Source organism: Propithecus coquereli, unplaced genomic scaffold (assembly GCF_000956105.1).
Source record: "Propithecus coquereli isolate 6110/MARCELLA unplaced genomic scaffold, Pcoq_1.0 Scaffold23, whole genome shotgun sequence".
Lineage (NCBI taxonomy): Eukaryota > Metazoa > Chordata > Mammalia > Primates > Indriidae > Propithecus > Propithecus coquereli.
The window spans coordinates 8433373-8453290 of NW_012147841.1; the positions used below are offsets into that span (position 1 = coordinate 8433373).

Here is a 19918-nt window from a genome sequence, read left to right on the forward strand (position 1 = left end):
GTACTAAAATATATACTTAAAAAAGCTCATTTCCTTAAATAAGAATAAAATACATAAGTAACAACACCCAGTGTGTATATATATATTTGTGTGTGTGTTCTATAAACACACACGTGTACTTTTCACAGACTTTTCCTAACTCCTTGTATGATGCCAATATTATCATGATACCAAAAATGAGAAAAGCACAGATCAATTTCCATTATTTATATAGATGCAAAAATCATGTAACAAAATGCCAGCAGACTGAATCCAGCAAGTATACATACAGTTGACTCTTGAACGATACAGGTTTAAACTGTGCAGGTCCACTTGTACATAGATTTTCTTCCCCCTCTGCCACCCCTGAGACAGCAAGACCAACCCCCTCTTCCTCCTCCTCCTCTTCCCCGCCCTCCTCCCCCTCTTCCCCCTCTTCTCCCTCTTCCCCCTCTTCTCCTCCTGCCTCTCCTCTCCCTCCTCCCTCTATTCATTGTGAAGACAATGAGGTTGAAAACCTTTATTATGATCCACTTCCATGTATGGTGTAGTATAGTAAATCTTATGATTTTTCTTAACAACATTTTCTTTTCTCTTGCTAGCTTTATTGTAAGAATACAGCGTATAATACAGGTAACACACAATATTTGTGTTAGTGAACTGTTTATGTTATTAGTAAGGCTTCTGGTCAACGGAGAGTCAAAAGCTATATGTAGATTTTTGACTGCCCAGGGGATCAGCACCCCAAACCCCGACATTGTTCAAGGGTCAACTGTATAATTATAAAGTGTGGCCAAAGTACAAGCACCAAAAGAGAAAAATAGGTAAATTGAACTGTGTCAAAATCAGAAACATTTGTGCTTCAGAGGGCACCATCAAGAAAGTGAAAAGTCGAACTATAGAATGGGAGAAAATATTTGCAAATCATGTATCTAACCAAGGAATCAATACCTGTCCGCAGTGTATAAAGAACTCTTACAACTCAACAATAACAAAAAGACAAATAATCCGACCAGTTAAGAAATGGGGAAAGTATTTGAATGGACATTTCTCCCAAGAATATACACAAATGGCCAATAAATACATGAAAAGAACCACATACCTGTACTCATTAGGGAAATGCAAATCAGAACCATGATGAGATAGCACTTCATACGAACTAGAATGGCTAAATGACAGATACGGATAATAACAAATGTGGTCAAGAATGTGGAGAAATTGAACCCTTACCCATTGCTGGTGGAAATGTAAATGGTATAGCCATTTGGAAAACAGTTTGGCAGTTTCTCAGAAAGGTGAACATAGGGTTACCATGTGACCCACCAATTCCACTCTGTTATGTGTATACTCAAGGGAGTTGAAAACATGTTTACACAAAAATTTGTACACAAATATTCTTAGCAGTATTAGTCACAAAAAGTGGAAACTACCCAAATATCTGTCAGCTGGTGAACAGGTAACCAAACTGTAGTATATTCATACAGTGGAATATTATTCAGCCATAAAAAGGAATGGAGTACTGAGTCATGCTCCAACATGGGTGACCGTGAAAGCGTAAAACTATGTGAAACATGCTAGACACAAAAGATCGCATATTGTATGATTCCATTTATTTGAAATGACCAGAAGAGGAAAATCCAGGAAGATGGAAACCAGATTAGTTGTTGCCAGGGGCTAAGGGAAGACAGAAAGGGAAATGACTGCTAATAGGTAGGTACAAGCTTTTTTGGAGGGGGGTGGTGTTGAAAATGTCTAGACATTAGATAGTGGTATTGGTTGTACAACTTTTTTTTTTTTTTTAATGGGACAAAGCTTGTTTCTGACAACTTCTTGAATATACTAAAACCACCGATTATATACTTTAAAAAGGTGAATGTTATAGTATATGAAATATATTTCAATAAAGCTTCAATAAAAAATTAGTGTATAATTTCTTCTGGTTTGGGTTTTTTTTTTCCTGGAATTCTGAATCCCTTCAAACCCTCATATTTTCTCTTGTGAACCACAGAAGTCATAGGTAGGAACCTTTGAACTCATGTGGTCTTAAAATTCCTTTTCTAGTTTATGTCATGAGCTCTTATGTCAGTGGTTCAAGCTAATTTTAGGATAGAGAAAGTTATTTTCATCTGCATGAACGAACATTCACTGAGATACTCAACAATAGGATTCATAAAGATCTTTGCAAGTTCTTTAAGGGATATGATTCATTCTCTGAATACTAGGAGCTTATGTTTAGTATGGGTACTTCAAGTAATAGAGTAAGTAGTTCATTATCATTATATCCTTATTTCTGAGACATTTCAAACATAAAATCTTACAAACATAATACTACAGAAGTCTAAAACTATAAAAACATTGAACTCCCAAATATCTGTTAAGAGTGTGGTTTAAAAATTATTATGTATCTTTTCATAAAAAGTGATGTTATAAGTAATCATTGCTATTATTATTTTTAAGTGGCAAGTAAGTTCGGGCTAGTTCATAAAATCCGTAATGGATGGCTGCAATTAAAAAGCTACAGAAATAATACTTTTAGAATACCGGTAATAAAGCGGGAAAATATAATCTTATCTCCCAGGATTTTTTCAACCTTTTTTTTTTTTGCTTTAGCTTTAAACATCTCATTATAGGTATTTGTTAGACACTATGGAGCCTTTCCTCAGAAAAAGGTACTGAATTCTTCATACAAGGGATTCACAAACATCTTGGTCTAGCCAGACCTGGGAAGAGTGTGTGTATTAGTGTGAAAACATTCTACGATAAGGACATCTGCACCCAAATGTTTATGGCAGCACAATTCACTATTGCAAGAATGTGGAAACAACCCAAGTGCCTGTCAATAATTTGATACATGTTTACAATGGAATATTACTCAATCATAAGAAATGACAGTGATCTAGCACCACTTACACTTTCCTGGATTAAACTTGAGCCCATTATCCAAAGTGGGGCACCACAAGAGCAGAAGAACGGGATCCATTTGTACTCACCATCAAATTGGTATTAACTAATCAACACATAAATGCACATATCAGAACAACATCTATTGGATGCTGGGGAAGGGGGAGGGCAGCGGGAGGAGGGGGGAGGAGGGAGGAAGGGACGGGTATTTGTATACACAAGGAGTGCAATGAGCACTACCCAAAGGATGGACATATTTGAAACACGGACTTGGTGGGGGGAACCAAGGGCAACACACGTAACCTAAACATCTGTACCCCATATTATGCTGAAATAAAAAAAAAAAAAAAGCACAAAACCTGTACATATTAAGAAGATTGGAAGAAAATAAACTAAAATGTAATGCTGAAAAAAAAAAAAAAGACCAAAGACTGAGTGGCTTAAACAATAGAAATTTATTTTCTCTCAGTCCTGGAGGCTAGAAGTCCAAGATCTGGTTGCAGTCAGGGTTGGTTTCTGGTGTGGCCTCTCTTTTTAGCTTGCTGTGTCCTTACTGTGTCTGCACATGGCCTCTTCTCTGTGCATATGTGGAGAGAGATATAGCTGGTGTCTCGTTCTCTTATCAGAAGACACCAGTCGTCTTGGATTAGGGCCCCACCGTTACGACCTCATTTAACAGAGGGCCAAGATTCAATGGTGGTTTTGAGAAATGAGAAAATAGCAACTCTGCACACTTTGATTCTAAATTTTAGGCCTTCTCACATGTAACCTAGGCAAAATGAGCCCTCCACTATCAGTGAACTGCCTTTCTAGTAAACTATTAGTGTTTGAGGGTAAGAGCCTTATTGGTAGTAAAAAAAAAAAACTATGTATCTACCCGGCTTTGTTTTCTGCATATATATCTTCACAAATAAAAAATGATCAGGCTACAGAATGTTAGATTTGAGGATTCTAGGACCTGGGTTTCGACCCCTCTTCCCTTATTTTTTTTTAATCTTCTCACATAGTTTAACATGAATTATCTGTAAGGTTCCTTTCAATGCTGTCTTACCGTAAAACTAAATAAGAAACTTAAAACTATAATAAATTGTCAGAAATGTTTTATTTTGCATAATTTGTATATGTAAAATACTGAAGGAAGTAAAACAATGTGTATGATATAAACCCTGATCTTAAACACCCACATGTTTTAGGACACACACATAATTTGCACAAATCTCCAATACAGCGCATTTTGTGTGTCATATAAGTAGATAATATGCTATAAGGGGGTTGTATTTTTTTCATTTCTTAAATTTCTTGTTATGGAGAATTTCAAATGTTTATAAAAGTAGATAGAATAGGATAATGAACCCCTATATGCCCAATACCTGGGCTCTAATAACCTGGAGATAATTCTGCCTCATTCATAGTCTATGAAATTCTTCCTCCCCCAAATTATTTTGAGGAAAATGCCAGACATTATTTTGTCCATTAATATTTTAGAGTACATATCTTTAAGAGTTAAGGGTGCTTTTTTATAATAATAAATATAAGTACCTTGCCATTATCTCAGGAATGATTGTTAACTTTTCCTCAATTTTATAAAAATACTCAGGTTCAAATTTACAGTTGTCTCATGAATGTCATAAATGTTTGTTTATGCATCAGAATCCAGATAAGGTCCACACTTTGTAATTATTTAATACTTCCCTTAAGCCTTTTTCAATCTGTAGGCTCTTGCACAACTTTTCATTTTTTAAAACCTTACAATATATTTGTTGAAGAAACTATACTTTAGAGTTTTTCAGTCTGGAGTTTGCTACATATCCCTCTATAGTGTGATTTAAAATATTCCTCTATCTTCTGCCTTTCCCATAAATTGGTAATTGGATTTACAGTTACACTGTCCTAATATGGTAGCCACTGGCCACATGAGCTATTTTAAATTTAAAGTTAAATTAATTAAAATACAATTTTGAAAGTTTAGTTTCTAAGGTCACTGGCCTCACTTTAAATAATCAGTAGCCACACCTGGCTAAGAGCTACCATATTGGACAGTGCTTCTATGGAACATTTTCTTCATTGCAGAAAGTTCTGTTGGAGAGTGCTGCTTTAGGTAGAATCTTGGACAAATGCAGATTCCTCTTTTTGAGACATAATCTCACTCCGTTGCCTGGGCTAGAGTGCAATGGTGTCATCATAGCTCACTGCAGCCTCAAATTCCTAGGCTCAAGCAATCCTCCTGCCTCAGCCTTCGGAGTAGCTAGGACTACAGGCATATACCACCGTGCTTGGCTAGTTTTTCCTATTTTTTTAGAGGGTCTCACTATGTTGCCCAGGCTGGTTTCAAACTCAGGCTCAGGTGATCCTCCCACCTCGGCCTCCCAAAGCACTGGGATTATAGGCATGAGCCACTGTGCCTGGCCTAGATTCCTCTATTTTATGTATTCATTAGGAGATGGGGCACATGATGTCTCTTTATCTTTTTTTCCTGATTTAGCAACCCTTGATGGTCAGTGCCTGGGTCCATTAGTTCATTAAAAGATGTGACGTGCTGGTCAAAGGAGTTTAAAAGAGTCACTTCTGATTAGGGTGATCTCTTATGGCTGAGTTAACATTTAATTGAACCTCGAAATTTCTCTAAAAATTTGATAAATGAAGATATAGGAAGAGAATTTTTGTTGTTTTTTCTTTTTTAAACAGGATGGAAAGCTGGTGTGTTTGGCACACAAAGGAATAGGGGAAATTAAAATTGAGAAGGGTGTTTGGATCCTAGACTATGTAGATCCTGAATGCAAAGATAAGGCATTGGACTCTGTTTGGAAGGAAAAGTGCTGCAGTAGTTGTTTGTTGGCTGCCTGTCATCCAGTTATCCCTTTCCTCTTTTTTAACAATGCTTTCATATGTTTTGGAAAAATTAATTCAACACCTCACTCCTAGTCTTCTGCCAATCATCATATTCCATTTTATTTTTCTCGACGTGGGTAGGCATGTGACATAAGGCATTCTATACATAATGAATATCGGAGTTTTGGGTTGCAAAAGATGGGACACAAGTACTCCCTCTTCCTCTGGATGTGATGCCTGGAACTGCCACAGCCATTTTGTCAGGTTGGTAAGGAAGCCAGCACACAGCCAGGAGAATCAGGGAGAAAGGAAGCGACATCCCTGAATCAAATCAAGCCTGAAGTCCAACCTATCTACCTCTTGACTTTATTGTTTTAAGTCAACTTTAATGAGGTAAAATTTGCATACAATAAAATGCATCCATTTTGAAGTTACATTTTGATGAATTCTAGCAAACATATACACCCATGTAACACACCACGATTAAGATACAGAACATTTTCATTACCTTGTTGTTACCACCTCATTCTTTAGTGGTCCACGCCTGTAATCTCAGCGCTTGGGAGACGCTATGGTTGGAGGATCCCTGGAGAACAGGAGTTCGAGACCAGCCTGAACAATATAGCGAGACCCCAACTCTACAAAAAATTTAAAGAACTAGCCCGGTGGCACATGCGTCTAGTCCTAGCTACTCAGGAGGCTGAAGCAGGATTGTTTGAGCCCGGGAGTTCCAGGCTGCAGTCAGCTACCATCATAGCTACTGCACTCCAACCTGGGCAACAGAGTGAGACCACTGTCTCAAAAAAAAAAAAAAAAAAAAGTTATTTCATGTTCCTTACAAGGTAGTCACCCCTACCTCCCACCTGGGCAGCCAGTGATTTGATTTCTGCCCCTATAGACAGTGTTTCCTGTTTTAGAACTTTATATGTTAATAATAAAATCATACAGTATGATTTCTTTTGTGTTGCTTCTTTTACTCGGTATGTTTTTGGAATTCCTTTTTGCTTTTTTGATATGTTTTCATTTCTCTTTCCTTGGTGTGGAATTGTATGTCATATAAGTCATATAATATGACATATTGTATATCACATAGGTATATGCTCATCTTGAAAAGAAACTGTTTTCTAAAGTGGATGTACTATTTTATACTTCTACCAGCAATTTTGGGGAGTTCCATTTGAAGCTTGTTTTAAAAGCTTTGTTAGGGCAGTTATAGAGTAGCCTTTGCTCTGGCGCTAAAATAGCCCTACTCCTAAGGAACAGGTGAACTTCCTGATCTGCTGGTAACGCAGATGTGTTCATCAAGGTCTCTGTACTAGTCAGAGCTTAAGCATCTTTCACCTTTGTGGGATGCATTGTTTGAGCTTCCAGTATTAGTTCTTTGCCTGACTTTGTGAAGTGTCACTTTACACATTCAGCCTAAGACTAGGACCGTAATGCAGATTTTTGAAGGGTTACCCCCGCAAAGGACCCTCTCCCTTTCCTTGTACTCTGAACATTTCTGCTGCCTCAGTTCCTCTAAACTCCAGTCTGTCTCCTCAGCTTAGCAAGATCTTCATGCTCTGCTTAGGTTTTCCCTCAATGTGCCAGGGTCCAGGAAGTCTCCAGGCAGAAAGCCAGTGCAATAATAGGGCTCACTTTAAATTTTCTTCCCTTTTCTCGGGGATCACAGTCTTATACTGCCTGTTGTCCAATGTCTGTTTTTTGTTTTTGGGGGGTTTTGTGTGTGTGTGTGTGTATTTTCCCCAGATTTTTTAGTTGTACACAGCAAAATTGCTGGTTCTTTACCAATTACTCTGTTATGACTAGCAGCACAGAGTTTGATGTCTGAGTTTTTAAAAATCTATCTTTTTTTGTTGTTGTTGTTGTTGCTACTGAAAATGGGGTCTTTTCTGCTATATCTCCTGGCTGGCTATTGTTTTGCATTTATGAAGGATTTTCATTTCCATGTGCTTATTTTGTATACTACTACTTTACTAAATTTTCCTGTTTGTAGTCTTTTATTGTTGTTGACTGTCTTGGGTTTTTCAAATAGATGTACAACCATAGCATCTGCAGATAAACACAGTTTTACCTTTTCTTTTACAATTCTTGTTTAATTGAATTGACTAATATTAGTAACTATAGTGGCCACTCCTGTCTTCATTCCTATTTTTAGTAGAAAAGCCTCTAGGGTTTCCCCCTTGAATAAAAAGTCTGCTACTTTTTTTGTTTGTTTTGTATTGTTTCCTCCTGTTTTGTTATATTTTCATTTCGTTTACCATCTTAATAGATTGTCAACCCTTTGGAAGCAGGGACTATGCATACCTCTTATGTATCAGCTTACTATTCATTCATTTATTAGGGCAGATATGGACTAAGTATCCCCTCTTATGTGTTATGTTCTCTGGTAGTCACTAGGGTTGTAAAACAAAACCCAGCTGTGTCCCCTCATTGAGATCTAGTGGGGAATATAGGCATTATACATATAACACAAATGTGATAAATTTTCAAAAATGACAGTATTGGATACTGTAAAAGCTTATAACAGAATGACCTAACCTAGTGTAGGGAAATCAAGAGATGTCTCCCTAAAGAAATAATACTAGAGGAAAGTCCAAACGTAAGAGAAACAGCTGATACGTTTCTAAAAGTAATCCATTATTACTGGAAAGAAGAGATAGAATTGAAAAATTGATCACAAGAGATAAAACTTTAGAAAAGTAGTTGGGAGGGACCAGACTGTGGAGAACTTGGCAAGTCCTATTAGGAATATGGACTTTTCCCAACAGTACAATAAAATAGGAACCATCTTTGCTTTTTTGGTTTGTGTGTGTGTGTGTGTGTGTGTGTGTGTCTGTGTGTCTGTGTGTGTGTGTATTTATGCTTGATGGATGTTACTTGTAGCCACTGGTCATTTAATTTTTAAACCAATGTTTTTCCCCATACAAATTGGAATAGCTGTGGCAAGTGGGTTTTAACTCTGAGAGCTAAGCACTATTTCTTCCTCCCTCCCTCCCTTCCTTCCTTCCTTCCTTCCTTCCTTCTATCCATCCATCCATCTCTTCCTTCTGCTACTAAGACTGGAGTGAAACTCCTAGGCTGAAGTGATCCTGCCACCTCAGCCTCTCCAGTATCTGGGATTACAGGCAAGCACCACCATGCCTAGCTAACTATTTCTTCTATAAGCAAGAAAAAGTGAGGAACACAAGCTTCTTAATGACTGTGGATTTGAATTTTCAGTCATTCTAATTACTAGCTCTTTGAAAAGATTGTCAGACTGCTAGAAGCTTTGGTTTTCTCCTCTGTAAAATGAGCCATTGTTTTAAGGATTAGCTGAGGGAACATTTGTAAGGCACTTAGGAGTTGGCTGGCACATATCGATCAAATCTCAGATGTATTTATTGGCTATTTTTTAGGAACTCTGTAGTTCTTAAATTAACAAAACAAATAAAAGAGAACATTAAGATAAAAAAGCAACACAGATGCTTTTAGACATTCTCTTATGATGACATCCCCATTATACAGGTGAGCAAACCAAATCTTAGGAGTAGTAGCTTAATTAAGGTTCTTGACTGCATAAATAGTAGAACTGGGGTTTGATTACAAGGAGTGTGGATTCAGAACTCAAACTCTTTAAACACTGTTCTTTTAGCTTCTTTCCTAATGCAGTGACTCTTCCGGTTGATTCTTGTAGTCTAAACTACAGAATAGTGAAAAATGGTAACAATTGATTACCTCTTGGTATTTAGTTAATGGGACAAAAAAAATTATGTCATAAAAATTATTTTCTGATTTAAGCAGTAATGAATCTCTAACATGAAATACTTTTTTAGGAGTTCTCTACTTAGCTGGTTGATTAACTAGACGGGCTGCTAGTGTATAGTTATAGAAGTAATATTTTATCAGACTGTATTTTCCCAGTATTTGCTACCTCTAAAGGGTGACTTCTGCAAGAATGTCTACAATGGCTACATTTGAACACTGTAGTTATAGTAAGGAGGGGGTGGTTGTATATACTCCAACATATGAGATTTTTTTTTCTTGGGAGTTGGGGAGAATATAATTTGCTTTGTATGAACAAAGCAGTTTTCTTTGGGCTATCTGCTGACAACATGGAAATAATTGTGTTATATAAGTGACATATTTGTAAAAATTTTTTTTAGAATAGGAGTACACATGAATTAAGTAGCCCATGTAGCCTACTTACTTCTTCACATGATGTTCAGAATCAGAAATATCTAATATAACCAAAAAAGTATGGTTATTTGATATTAACAGAAATTATCATTGACTTTTTATTTAAGCTTCTAAATAGTACTGTGTTTAAGTTAGAGTGAATATATGGAAAATTAGCAGTATCATGTTTTACATTTTAAGGTGTTAATGAGTTTTAAAAATCATTAATACTTTTATAGAATTATTATATTTTATAATATTTAGCAGAGTATTTATTAGATTTCTGTTTTTTTCCAGAATGAAGAGAAATGAACTATACTCTGTTCACGTATTTCTCTTTTTTTCTAATATGAATGAAATTTTTAAAGAAATCTGTGCCTATTTGTGACAAATTTGGTCAGTGCTAAAGTATACAAAACAAGTCTTCCTCTCTGATTCCAATTCCAGAGGTTTTCCTCCACTGGTTGTGGATACCTTTAGACTCATCAATGTTTGGATAAATGCACGTGCATATATATGACATGCTTAACATCTGCATATTATAAACTGTAAATACATAATTTTAAAGTTAAAATTAGATCATACTTCAGTGCTGTTCTGAAACATTTCTAATTTAATGTGTATCTGTCCAAGTTAGTACATAGAGAATTATTTCATTTAGTTGATTGAATATTTTATTGTAAGGATGTATCAGTTTATTCATTTGCATATTGATATAGATTTAAATTAATTCTTTTTTTTTTTTACCATTATAAAGGATTCCACTAAGCCCTATAAGGAAGGCATTGTCTCCATTTTAGGCACAGAGAGGTTAGGTAACTTGCCCTAATTTGCACAGCAAGTAAGTAAGGAGCTGGAATTAAAATCCCGACAATATAGTCAAGAATCCACAATCTTCAATACTACATTATACTGCTTTTTTTCCTTCTACCTGTCTTAACTCTGCTTACCAAATTAGAAAAAAAGATTTAATGTATCAAATATATCTAAGCCAGGTGCCATAGCATGCGCCTGTGGTCCCAGCTACTCAGGAGACTGAAATGGTGGGATGGTGGGATTGCTTGAGCCTGAGAGTTCGAGTTCAGCCTGGCAACACAGCAAGACTCCTCTCTCTTAACAGAAAAAAAATCTAATATTAAAACTCTCCTGAACATAATTTAATATGCTACCTTAGGGATATCGGAGACCTTAGCATCACACATTACACAGCTATAATGTGTAGTTATGTAATACAGAAGTAGAAAATTTAAGCCAAAGCCTTACTAGTGCTTCTTCAGCTTTAATGTGCATAGAATACAGGAGGATGTTGTTAAAGTGCAAATTCAGGTTCAATAATCCAGGGTGGGCCTGAGTCTCCACATTTCTACTGAACTCCCAAGGTGGCCAGTACTGCTGTTCTACTTGTGAGTAGCAAGGTTTTAGACACTTCATACTGACCTTTGGGAAACCTTACTAGGTGTTTTATTGTATCAATTTTATGTCTTGTTTCTGCTATCTATTTTTATAAGTAGTGTATGGTAAAGAAATGGATGGGGTTTTTCTAGCATAATAGTTTCTATTCTATATATACACCATTTAACATTGCTGGGAAAAAGAAATTGTGCCTTATGTAGTATTAATGCATAGTACTTAAAATAACTAAAATCGGATTTATTTGTATACTTAATACAGCTCACACTTATTTCATCGTTTCTGTTGTATCATTCTTAATTGAGGGAAACATTTTTTTTTTCATTTTGAAAGATATAGCTGTCTGTAGTTGAACTAAAAATATTGTTTTATCACTCTTATTCGTTAGTAATAATATACTTTACACAGTTACAAAAATTAATTCATTGCTATGTGCCAGGCACTATATCAAGTGCTTAACTGGCATGATTTCATTTTAATCATCATCGCGTCCCTCATTTATTCACCCATCAGCTATTTGAGTACCTCCTCCGTTCCAGGAGTTGTGCGTACAATGGTGAGCGAAATAAACACAGATTCTGTTCTATAGCTTAGTGCAGTAGGGGTGCTGTACAATAATCAAGCAATCATAGAACTGTGATCATTGTAAAAGAAAAATTTTTGCTATTTTCTCCACTCAACCACAAAAGAGAATTCTGCTTTAACCTTTTTAAGCTTTTCCCAACTAGTTTCCTCCCCCACTCCACTCCAAGGAGAATCCTTTCTCTGTCTGCCGGGTCCTGAGCTGTTGTGATGGCAGATTCAACTAATGAGTAGAGAGAGACAAAACTTTAGAAGTAACAGCAGTTTATACAAGGAAGAACAGAAGTAGATGGAAATAATTTATAAAATAAAATGCAAATTTTTAAAAAACATGAATACCTGAAGGGACACAGTTTATATTAACTTGAGGGAATAAATATCCTCAGTACTTTAAATGGAAGTTTTGTAAAACCATACTTTTATTTTATTAGATGATATTCGGTAAGTTATTAGAAAGCTTCTATGTGCCCAGCTCTGTAGAATAAAATTATTTATATCAGCAGCTACCAAAATAGGATATAATTCTGCCCTTGCTCTTAAGACTGTTACAGTTGTCGATGAGAAGAGGTTGAAAAATTTAGAAAACAATGTAAGACATTTTTTTTTTATTTAAAGTACCAACATGTGTGTCCCTAACAGTAATAAAGCTGGCTTGTGGCTGATGGGACATGCTTTTAGAGGAATGCAATTTTTAAAAAGCTATGTTCTCTTTTTTCTAGGAGTAGTACTAAGTTCCCTTTTGATTATTAATTGATGGAAAATTCTTTCTGGTGTTAATCAGATCTATATATTTGACCTTTATATTTTATGCTACATTGTTGTGATTTCCAAAATGTTTTGTTTTCCCTATTACTATTAGTATTTTAGTATTTTTTAGTATTGTTTTGAAGATTATTATAAGAAACTTTAGTTTTTGAATATTAAAAATAGCTCTATGTTGTTTCTCTTTTAAAAGGAAGATCTGAAAAATTTTTATAAATTTTATCTTGGAAATTAGTTTATTCATTATGTTTAATTTTAGGAAATGGTGCTCTTGCAGAACATTCTGAAAATGTGCATATTTCAGGAGTGTCAACTGGTAAGTCATTTTTTGTAATGTTTAAATTTCATGCATGACTTATATGGTAAATATTGAAAGCCACCTGGTATCTTATGATGTGATATTTGGCTATAAAAATTATTACTGCTTTTTGCAGCATGTAATAAGGAATGAAATAACTGGAACATGGAGAAATTCTCATAAGATAAAATTGATACTTGCATGCCCAGGGATTGATTATACTCTTCCAGATGGACTGCATAATTATTTTTTCATACAAACATTGAACCAAGAGAAAAGTTAGCTCAAGTTGAATTAGTATTTTCTTTCCATACAAAGTTATATGAAATGAAACTTATTAAAATGTAATTTGAGTGCTATCCCTAGGATTAGAGCCTTAGAAATTAAACGTTTTGCTTCATTTTTAGATTAGAGTACTACTCTATGTAAAACTGTTGTACTTGAGTGCACAGTTTATTTGCAATTAAAAGCAACCCAACGACATGCTTGTGTAGTGTATAAATAGTGTATTTATCAATCCATCGATTGACTTCTTTGTGTCATCTTATAATTTGTGTGGTTATTTTTCCTTACATGAAGGAAAACTGAAGATTTGCTCTTTTGTGTATGACTTTGTATTCAGAAAGTTAATAGACTTAACAATTACTCTAAGGCCGCGGTCCCCAACAGCCAGGCAGTGGACCAGTACCAGTCCATGCCTGCTAGGAACTGGGCTGCAGTTGCTCCCCATTGTTCACATCACTGCCCGAGCTCTGCCTCCCCCCCATAACCCCCATCCATGGAAAAATTGTCTTCCACGAGATCAGTCCCTGGTGCCAAAAAGGTTGGGGACCACTATTCTAAGGGTTAGTATGCACTAGCCAAACACATTGACTAACCTGGTTTCCTAAAAATGAAAAGCAGGTGCCTCCGTAGCCTGCATTAATTCTTTACCAATTTGTTTCACTTTTTAAAATATGCTTTGAAATGGCATATAATTATATACATCAAGTAAAATTAAGATTATTTGAAAGATGACCGCCTTTTTTGTTTATATTTTCAGTAACTAATGAGAATTATGATTACTTTTCCAAGTTGTAACTATGTAGTAAGATTGTTTACAGACATATTTTAATTTTCACAACCAATTGGTTACTGTCTAATTCAGTGATTTTCAAAATTTTTTGTCTCAGGACCCTTTTAAGCTTTTAAAAACTATTAAGGACTGTATTGGTCTGCTTGGGCTGCTATAACAAAATACTATTGGATAGCTTAAATAACAGATACTAATTTTCTCACAGTACTGGAGGCCAGAAGTCCAAGATCAAGGTGTTAGCAGGGTTAGTTCCTGGTGAGACCTCTCTTCCTGGCTTGTAGATAGCTACAGTCTTAGTGTGTCTTCACATGGCCTGTCTTCTGCAGTGCTCAGAAAAAGAGGTCTCTTGTGTCTCTTCCTCATATAAGAACATCAATCCTGTTGAATTAGTGCCCCACCCTTGTGACCTCATTTAACCTGTTACCTCCTTAAAGGCTCTATCTCCAGGGAGTTAGGGTTTCAACATTGGGTTTTAAGAGGGGGACACAATTCAGTCCATATAAGGACTTCAAAGAGTTTTTGTTTATGTGGGCTAGAGCTACCAGTATTTACTGTATTAGAAATTGAAACTGAGAAACTGTTTTAAAACTTATTAATTGAATTTAAAATAAGAATAATGAACACATTGCATGTTTACATCAATATGTAATAGTTTCATGAAAAATATTTTTCAAAACATTAATAAGAATAGCATTGTTTGATAATTTTGTAAAGTCTTTAATTTTTTGGCTCAAAAGAAGATAGCTGGATTCTCACATCTATTTCTGCATTCAGTCTTTTGCAACATGATGTTTTATTTAACATATGTGAAGACAGTCCAGCTTCACACTGATGTGTAATGGGAAAAGAGAGGAATATTTTAACAATCTTTTTTAGATAATTGTGAATATTCTTCTTTGATACTATACCAAAACTCAACAAGTGGCAGTTTATTTAAGGTTAGTGGCATTGTAGAATCTGAAAACATTTCAGTGAACTTTTTGTACTCTGTTACATTAAAATCTAATTGGTCTTTCTTGCCCTTTGAACAGATTTTCTTACCATGTATGATTTTATAATATACATTGGTCATTTGCAAAATATTGATTTGCTGAATTATGCAGATTAATATAGAATATGAGAAATTATGGAAATTTGGACAGATCCAGTATTTACTTAAATTCTGAATTTTGTGTCAACTCATCAAGATTAGATGCTACTTATTTTTATGTTTTCTTGAAATTAAAACTACTAGACTCTTGTTGAGCATTGATATTGCCCTTAAATAAATTCCTTGAAAAAAAAATCAGTTTAAAAATTGTTCACTTTAAAATAATGTAAAAGATGTTTTACATTGTAAAATCTTTTTTTCCCTACTTCTGAATTTCAGATGTATATTTGGAAGTGTATTTTAGTTTGCAAGGGCTACCATAACAGAGTGCAACATACTGGATAACTTAAACAACAAATTTATTTTCTTATGATTTTGTAGGCTAGAATTCTGAGATCAAGATATCAGCGGGGTTGGTTTCTTCGAAGTTTCTCTCTCTTTGGCTTGTAGATGACTGTCTTCTAATTGTGTCTTCACATAGTCTTCCCTTTGTGTATACGGTTGTCCTAATCTCCTCTTCTTATAAGGACATCAGCCATATTATATTAGGGCCCACCCATCTGACCCCGTGTTAACTTAATTACCTCTTTAAAGACCCTTTCTCTCCAAATACAGTTACATTCTGAAGTATTGGGGTTAGGACTTAACATATGAATTGTGGTGGTGACACAATTTAGCCCATTACAAAATGTGTGTTTTAATTAAATACATCTGTACATCAATAAAATACTCCATTTCAGAGGTCAGTGAAACCTTACTTATGGCTTATTATTTTTCCTGAAGTCTGATCTTATAAAATCTTTCTTCTGTAGAATGAGAAGAATTATATATGAAATCTATTCTAATTATACTATTAAAAAAATAAAAGGATGCTGTCTCAAGGTGCTTTTGGGTACACAGATTCATTGCATTTTTTTTATGGCCAGTGTGGAGCTGTAAATGTAATGTTTAATGTAATATAAGCTTTCTGAAATCCTTGTATCCCCAGTAGAAACTAGGGCCCCTTCAGTGCTGGTCTAAATAGAGAACTAGCCTTTGGAAGAATCTCTAAACGTACAACTTGCTCTCTCTTGAGACCAGCAAGCAACAAAAGTGGTGAGGCACTGCAGTGTGCTGTGGTGGTACCGATCTCTTCTACTCTTCACTGCTCCTTTCACCTCTGATACTCCATTTCGAGTGCTCAGTGCCCTACTTCAGTCATTGTTTGCACTTTGGAAAGTATACTGACAATTTTAGAAAGAATTTTAACTTGTCTACAGTTAGTGTTATCAAGTAATTTATTATCCAAATCAGGACACTTTGAAAGTAAAAGAGTACACTATTTTTAATTATGCTGGCAGCACTAACAAAACCAGGGCTGTCCTAGACAAAATCAGGATATGTGGTCACCCTGTCTTTAAGTGAATTCAATTCATTTAGTATGTATTAAGTACCTGATACGGACCTTGTGCCAAGAAGGGTAGAAGTAAGCAATGAGTAAAATATTCGTATCTCAAGGAACTGACCATTTAATGTCAGAAGTAAATGTGCAAAATGCACCTATAATGTGCTATTAATGTACTTACTATAGCAAGTAATGAGCATATTAAGTTAGCATACGAATTTATAAAAGGCCTAGTTAGAATATCTTGCAAGCAGTAAATGACTTAAATTAACTTTTCTTATGTTATTAATTAGGAATAGTGCTAAGTGCTTAGTTTTGTTTACTCGTGAATTTGGGGGGAACTGTTGATTTCTGATTGACAATATATTTTTGGTTCTTGTGCTTGGAATAATTTGTTTATATTTTTAATATTCTATTCATTTCCATCTTCCTTTTCAAATTCTTGCCTAGAGACGTAAGTATTTGCCTTTTTGCTGGTTCTTATGCTACAGATTGACATAAGAAATTTTAGTTAAATTATCAAAAAATAAGTATATATTCATTCCAAGGAACTGAAGAAAGAAAAAAATAAGTATGTATTTAGTGATTATGTAATGGGAAAGAATTATTGGATAAGATCTTCTTTTTTATGCTTTTTTCTTTAATTGAGAACTTTTCATGGTCTAGAATTTTAAATCTCCCTTCACATATAAATTAGAAAAAGGAAAAAAGGCAGATGGCATTTTTGTAAATCTAATAGTATATAAAAATCATTATGAAATTATAGAATAGAAGCTGCCAAGTAATTTAATTGTATATATGAGAGAGTAGGAAGGCTATTTTAATGCTGTTTTTTTAAAAAGTCTAAATTATATGTCTCGTGGGTTTTTCAATGTCTGAATTTTTTAAATAGCTAAATTACTGCTGATCTGCTACATGGAATGAAACATATTTTAGGTCAAGTTGGTTTGTGATAAGACTTTTGCCAATATTAAACAAATATATTTGATTTTTTAAAAATGTAGATACTTTGAATTTAACTCTATAATCTATGATATTGATCTGAACCAGGATAATTCTAGAAATAGTTTATGTTCTCCCTACTCTTCATAACTTCCAAGTTAAGTTTTTGTTTTCACAAATTCTATTTATTTATTATACAAGTTACATAAACATTTAGAAAAATTGGAAAAAAGCAAAAAGATTGAGAAAATCCCCACTCATTAATCTTAGTATAGTATAATTAATATATTAATTTATTTCATTTGTGCTTTTTCTGTGCATACCTTAAACATGATTGCATATGTATTTGAGTTATAACTAATTTTATCTCCTTTCTAGTTAACATTTTATGCAATACCTTCTATTTTTTTCATTAGTCTTTATATCCATTATTTTAATGCCTTCATAAAATTCCCATCAAGATGCTACACTATAATGTTCTTAAACAAACCAATGGGTCATTTCCAATGGATTTTCTCTAGTCTGGATCATGTTCAAGGGACATATTAATATACAGTTGACCCTTGAACAACGGGGTTAGGGACACCAATCCCCTACACATTCAAAAATCCATGTATAACTTTTGACTCCTTCAAAACTTAATTACATAATAGCCTACTGTTGACTGGAAGCCTTACCAGTAACAAAGACAGTCTGTTAACACATATTTTGTATGTTATATGTATTATATACTGTATTCTTACAATAGAGTAACGCTAAAGAAAATGTTATTAAGAAAATCATAAGAAAAAATACATTTACAGTGCTGTACTGTATTTGATACCATAACTTTACATTGTCTGTTTATAAGATGAATTGTCTGTCTGAAATGGCAAATAACTGCAGCTGCAGAACTCAATATATAATACATATAAAGAAATTCAACTTTTTCTTGTAATATCATGGTTTTTCTTTGCTTTTGGGGCACACTTCTAACATCTCTAGCAGCATTTCATATGGGTCCTGTGGCGTTATTCAGGGTTTACAGTGTTGTACTAAATACAATGAAAAATATAGGAGAACCACATGAGATCACTTTTTACTGTGATATGCAATTTGCTAGAGAGATGAACTGCTCTCATGGAGACGATTAGCGTCACACAGTGTTTTAAGCAGATACTTGCAACACTTGAGCTCACCACAATAGCAACAGGATGTGGCTATGAAATTATTACAGTAGTACAGTATGCACTATAGTTAATTTTATGCAATTATGATTTAATACTGCATCTTTATGTTCCTCTTGACTGCAAATAGTGCCATGTGCAATCTGTAAGTTTTGTGTGCTTTAGCTTTGATAAATTTTAGCTTTTTATAACAGATCTGTGTATATTTTATGGTAGTAAATGATAAAATAGACTAGTGTCTACATATATTTTATGCATTCATGACGTACCTAACTCTTCTCTTAGTTTTTTCAGTATTTCTAGGCTGTGCAGTCTGTCTGCAAGTTTTTCAAATTGTTGCAGATCTCCAAAAAATTTTCCAACATTTATTGAAAAGAATCCACATATAAATGGGCCCGCGCAGTTCAAACCCATGTTGTTCAAGGGTCAACTATATATCTAACCTTTTTTATTCCTAAAAATATTTCCTTAGCATAAATTTCTGGAAGTAGAATTACTGTTTCAAAGATTATAAATAATTTAATGATTCTAGAAACCTTTTGACACATTGCTTTCAAAAATGGATGTGTCAGTTTACACAGCCATCTACAGTGTATGAGAGCATTTATGTTCAGTATGATCATGTTTTTCTTGTTTCACTTTTTTCATTATGTTTCTATTAAAATCCCAACCTTTTATTTCCCCCAGATTGTTTTTTTTTTTTTTTTAAAGTAACTGTTTTCTTCTGTTTTTGATTTATGGCCTGTAGTATTGTAACATTGCAAAGAATGAGAGTGGCTTTCCATTATAGTTAGGGAAAAACTAGCCTAAAATGTAAAAATGATTTTTTGGTTGCTAATAGGAAGAGATGTTGGGGCTTGCTGCTTTCTCAGGTAGAAGGGATTTTTTTACGTATGAGATAAATGTGTTATTCCCAGTTATCAATGATACAGCTTCTAAATGTTCCTACCTTTTAACAATAGTTAAATACTCTCTCTGAGGTTGGTTTCATCTTGATTCTACATTTGGGTTGGAATCTTTTGTCAGGAGAAGCTGACACGTTCTGAGAACTGAGAAAGAGAGTATTTACTTAGGAAGTTCCTTTCTTAATCCTTATTCATATTAACTGAATTGGCAGAGTATATAAAACAAACTTCAGATAGTTTTTATGTATTGTTCTTTATGCCATCAAAATTTTATTCTATCAGAATTGTCACTGTTTCTTGCGTTTGTGTATTTGCATTTTGTTCTAGTATTCAAAGGCCTAGCCCACTGCTGATCCCTATTTGCCTTTTACAATTAATAATTCAGCTATGGCCTTTTTAATTGGGACATACTTTCTAAATTACAATTAATTTCCTTA

The 19918-nt window shown here is 34.5% G+C and overlaps 1 protein-coding gene across 2 annotated transcripts in view; it reads left to right on the forward strand.

The window, feature by feature from the left end:
• Window positions 1-19918, forward strand: part of LRP12 (low density lipoprotein receptor-related protein 12) — a 112155-nt gene that overhangs the window by 55180 nt on the left and 37057 nt on the right. The window contains exon 2 of one of the 2 annotated variants that reach the window (XM_012645302.1): window positions 12881-12937. The exons of the other annotated variant lie outside the window; for it this stretch is intronic. Coding sequence (XP_012500756.1) covers window positions 12881-12937 — 57 coding nt within the window. The remainder of the gene's footprint in view (window positions 1-12880; window positions 12938-19918) is intronic. 2 annotated transcript variants of the gene reach the window in all.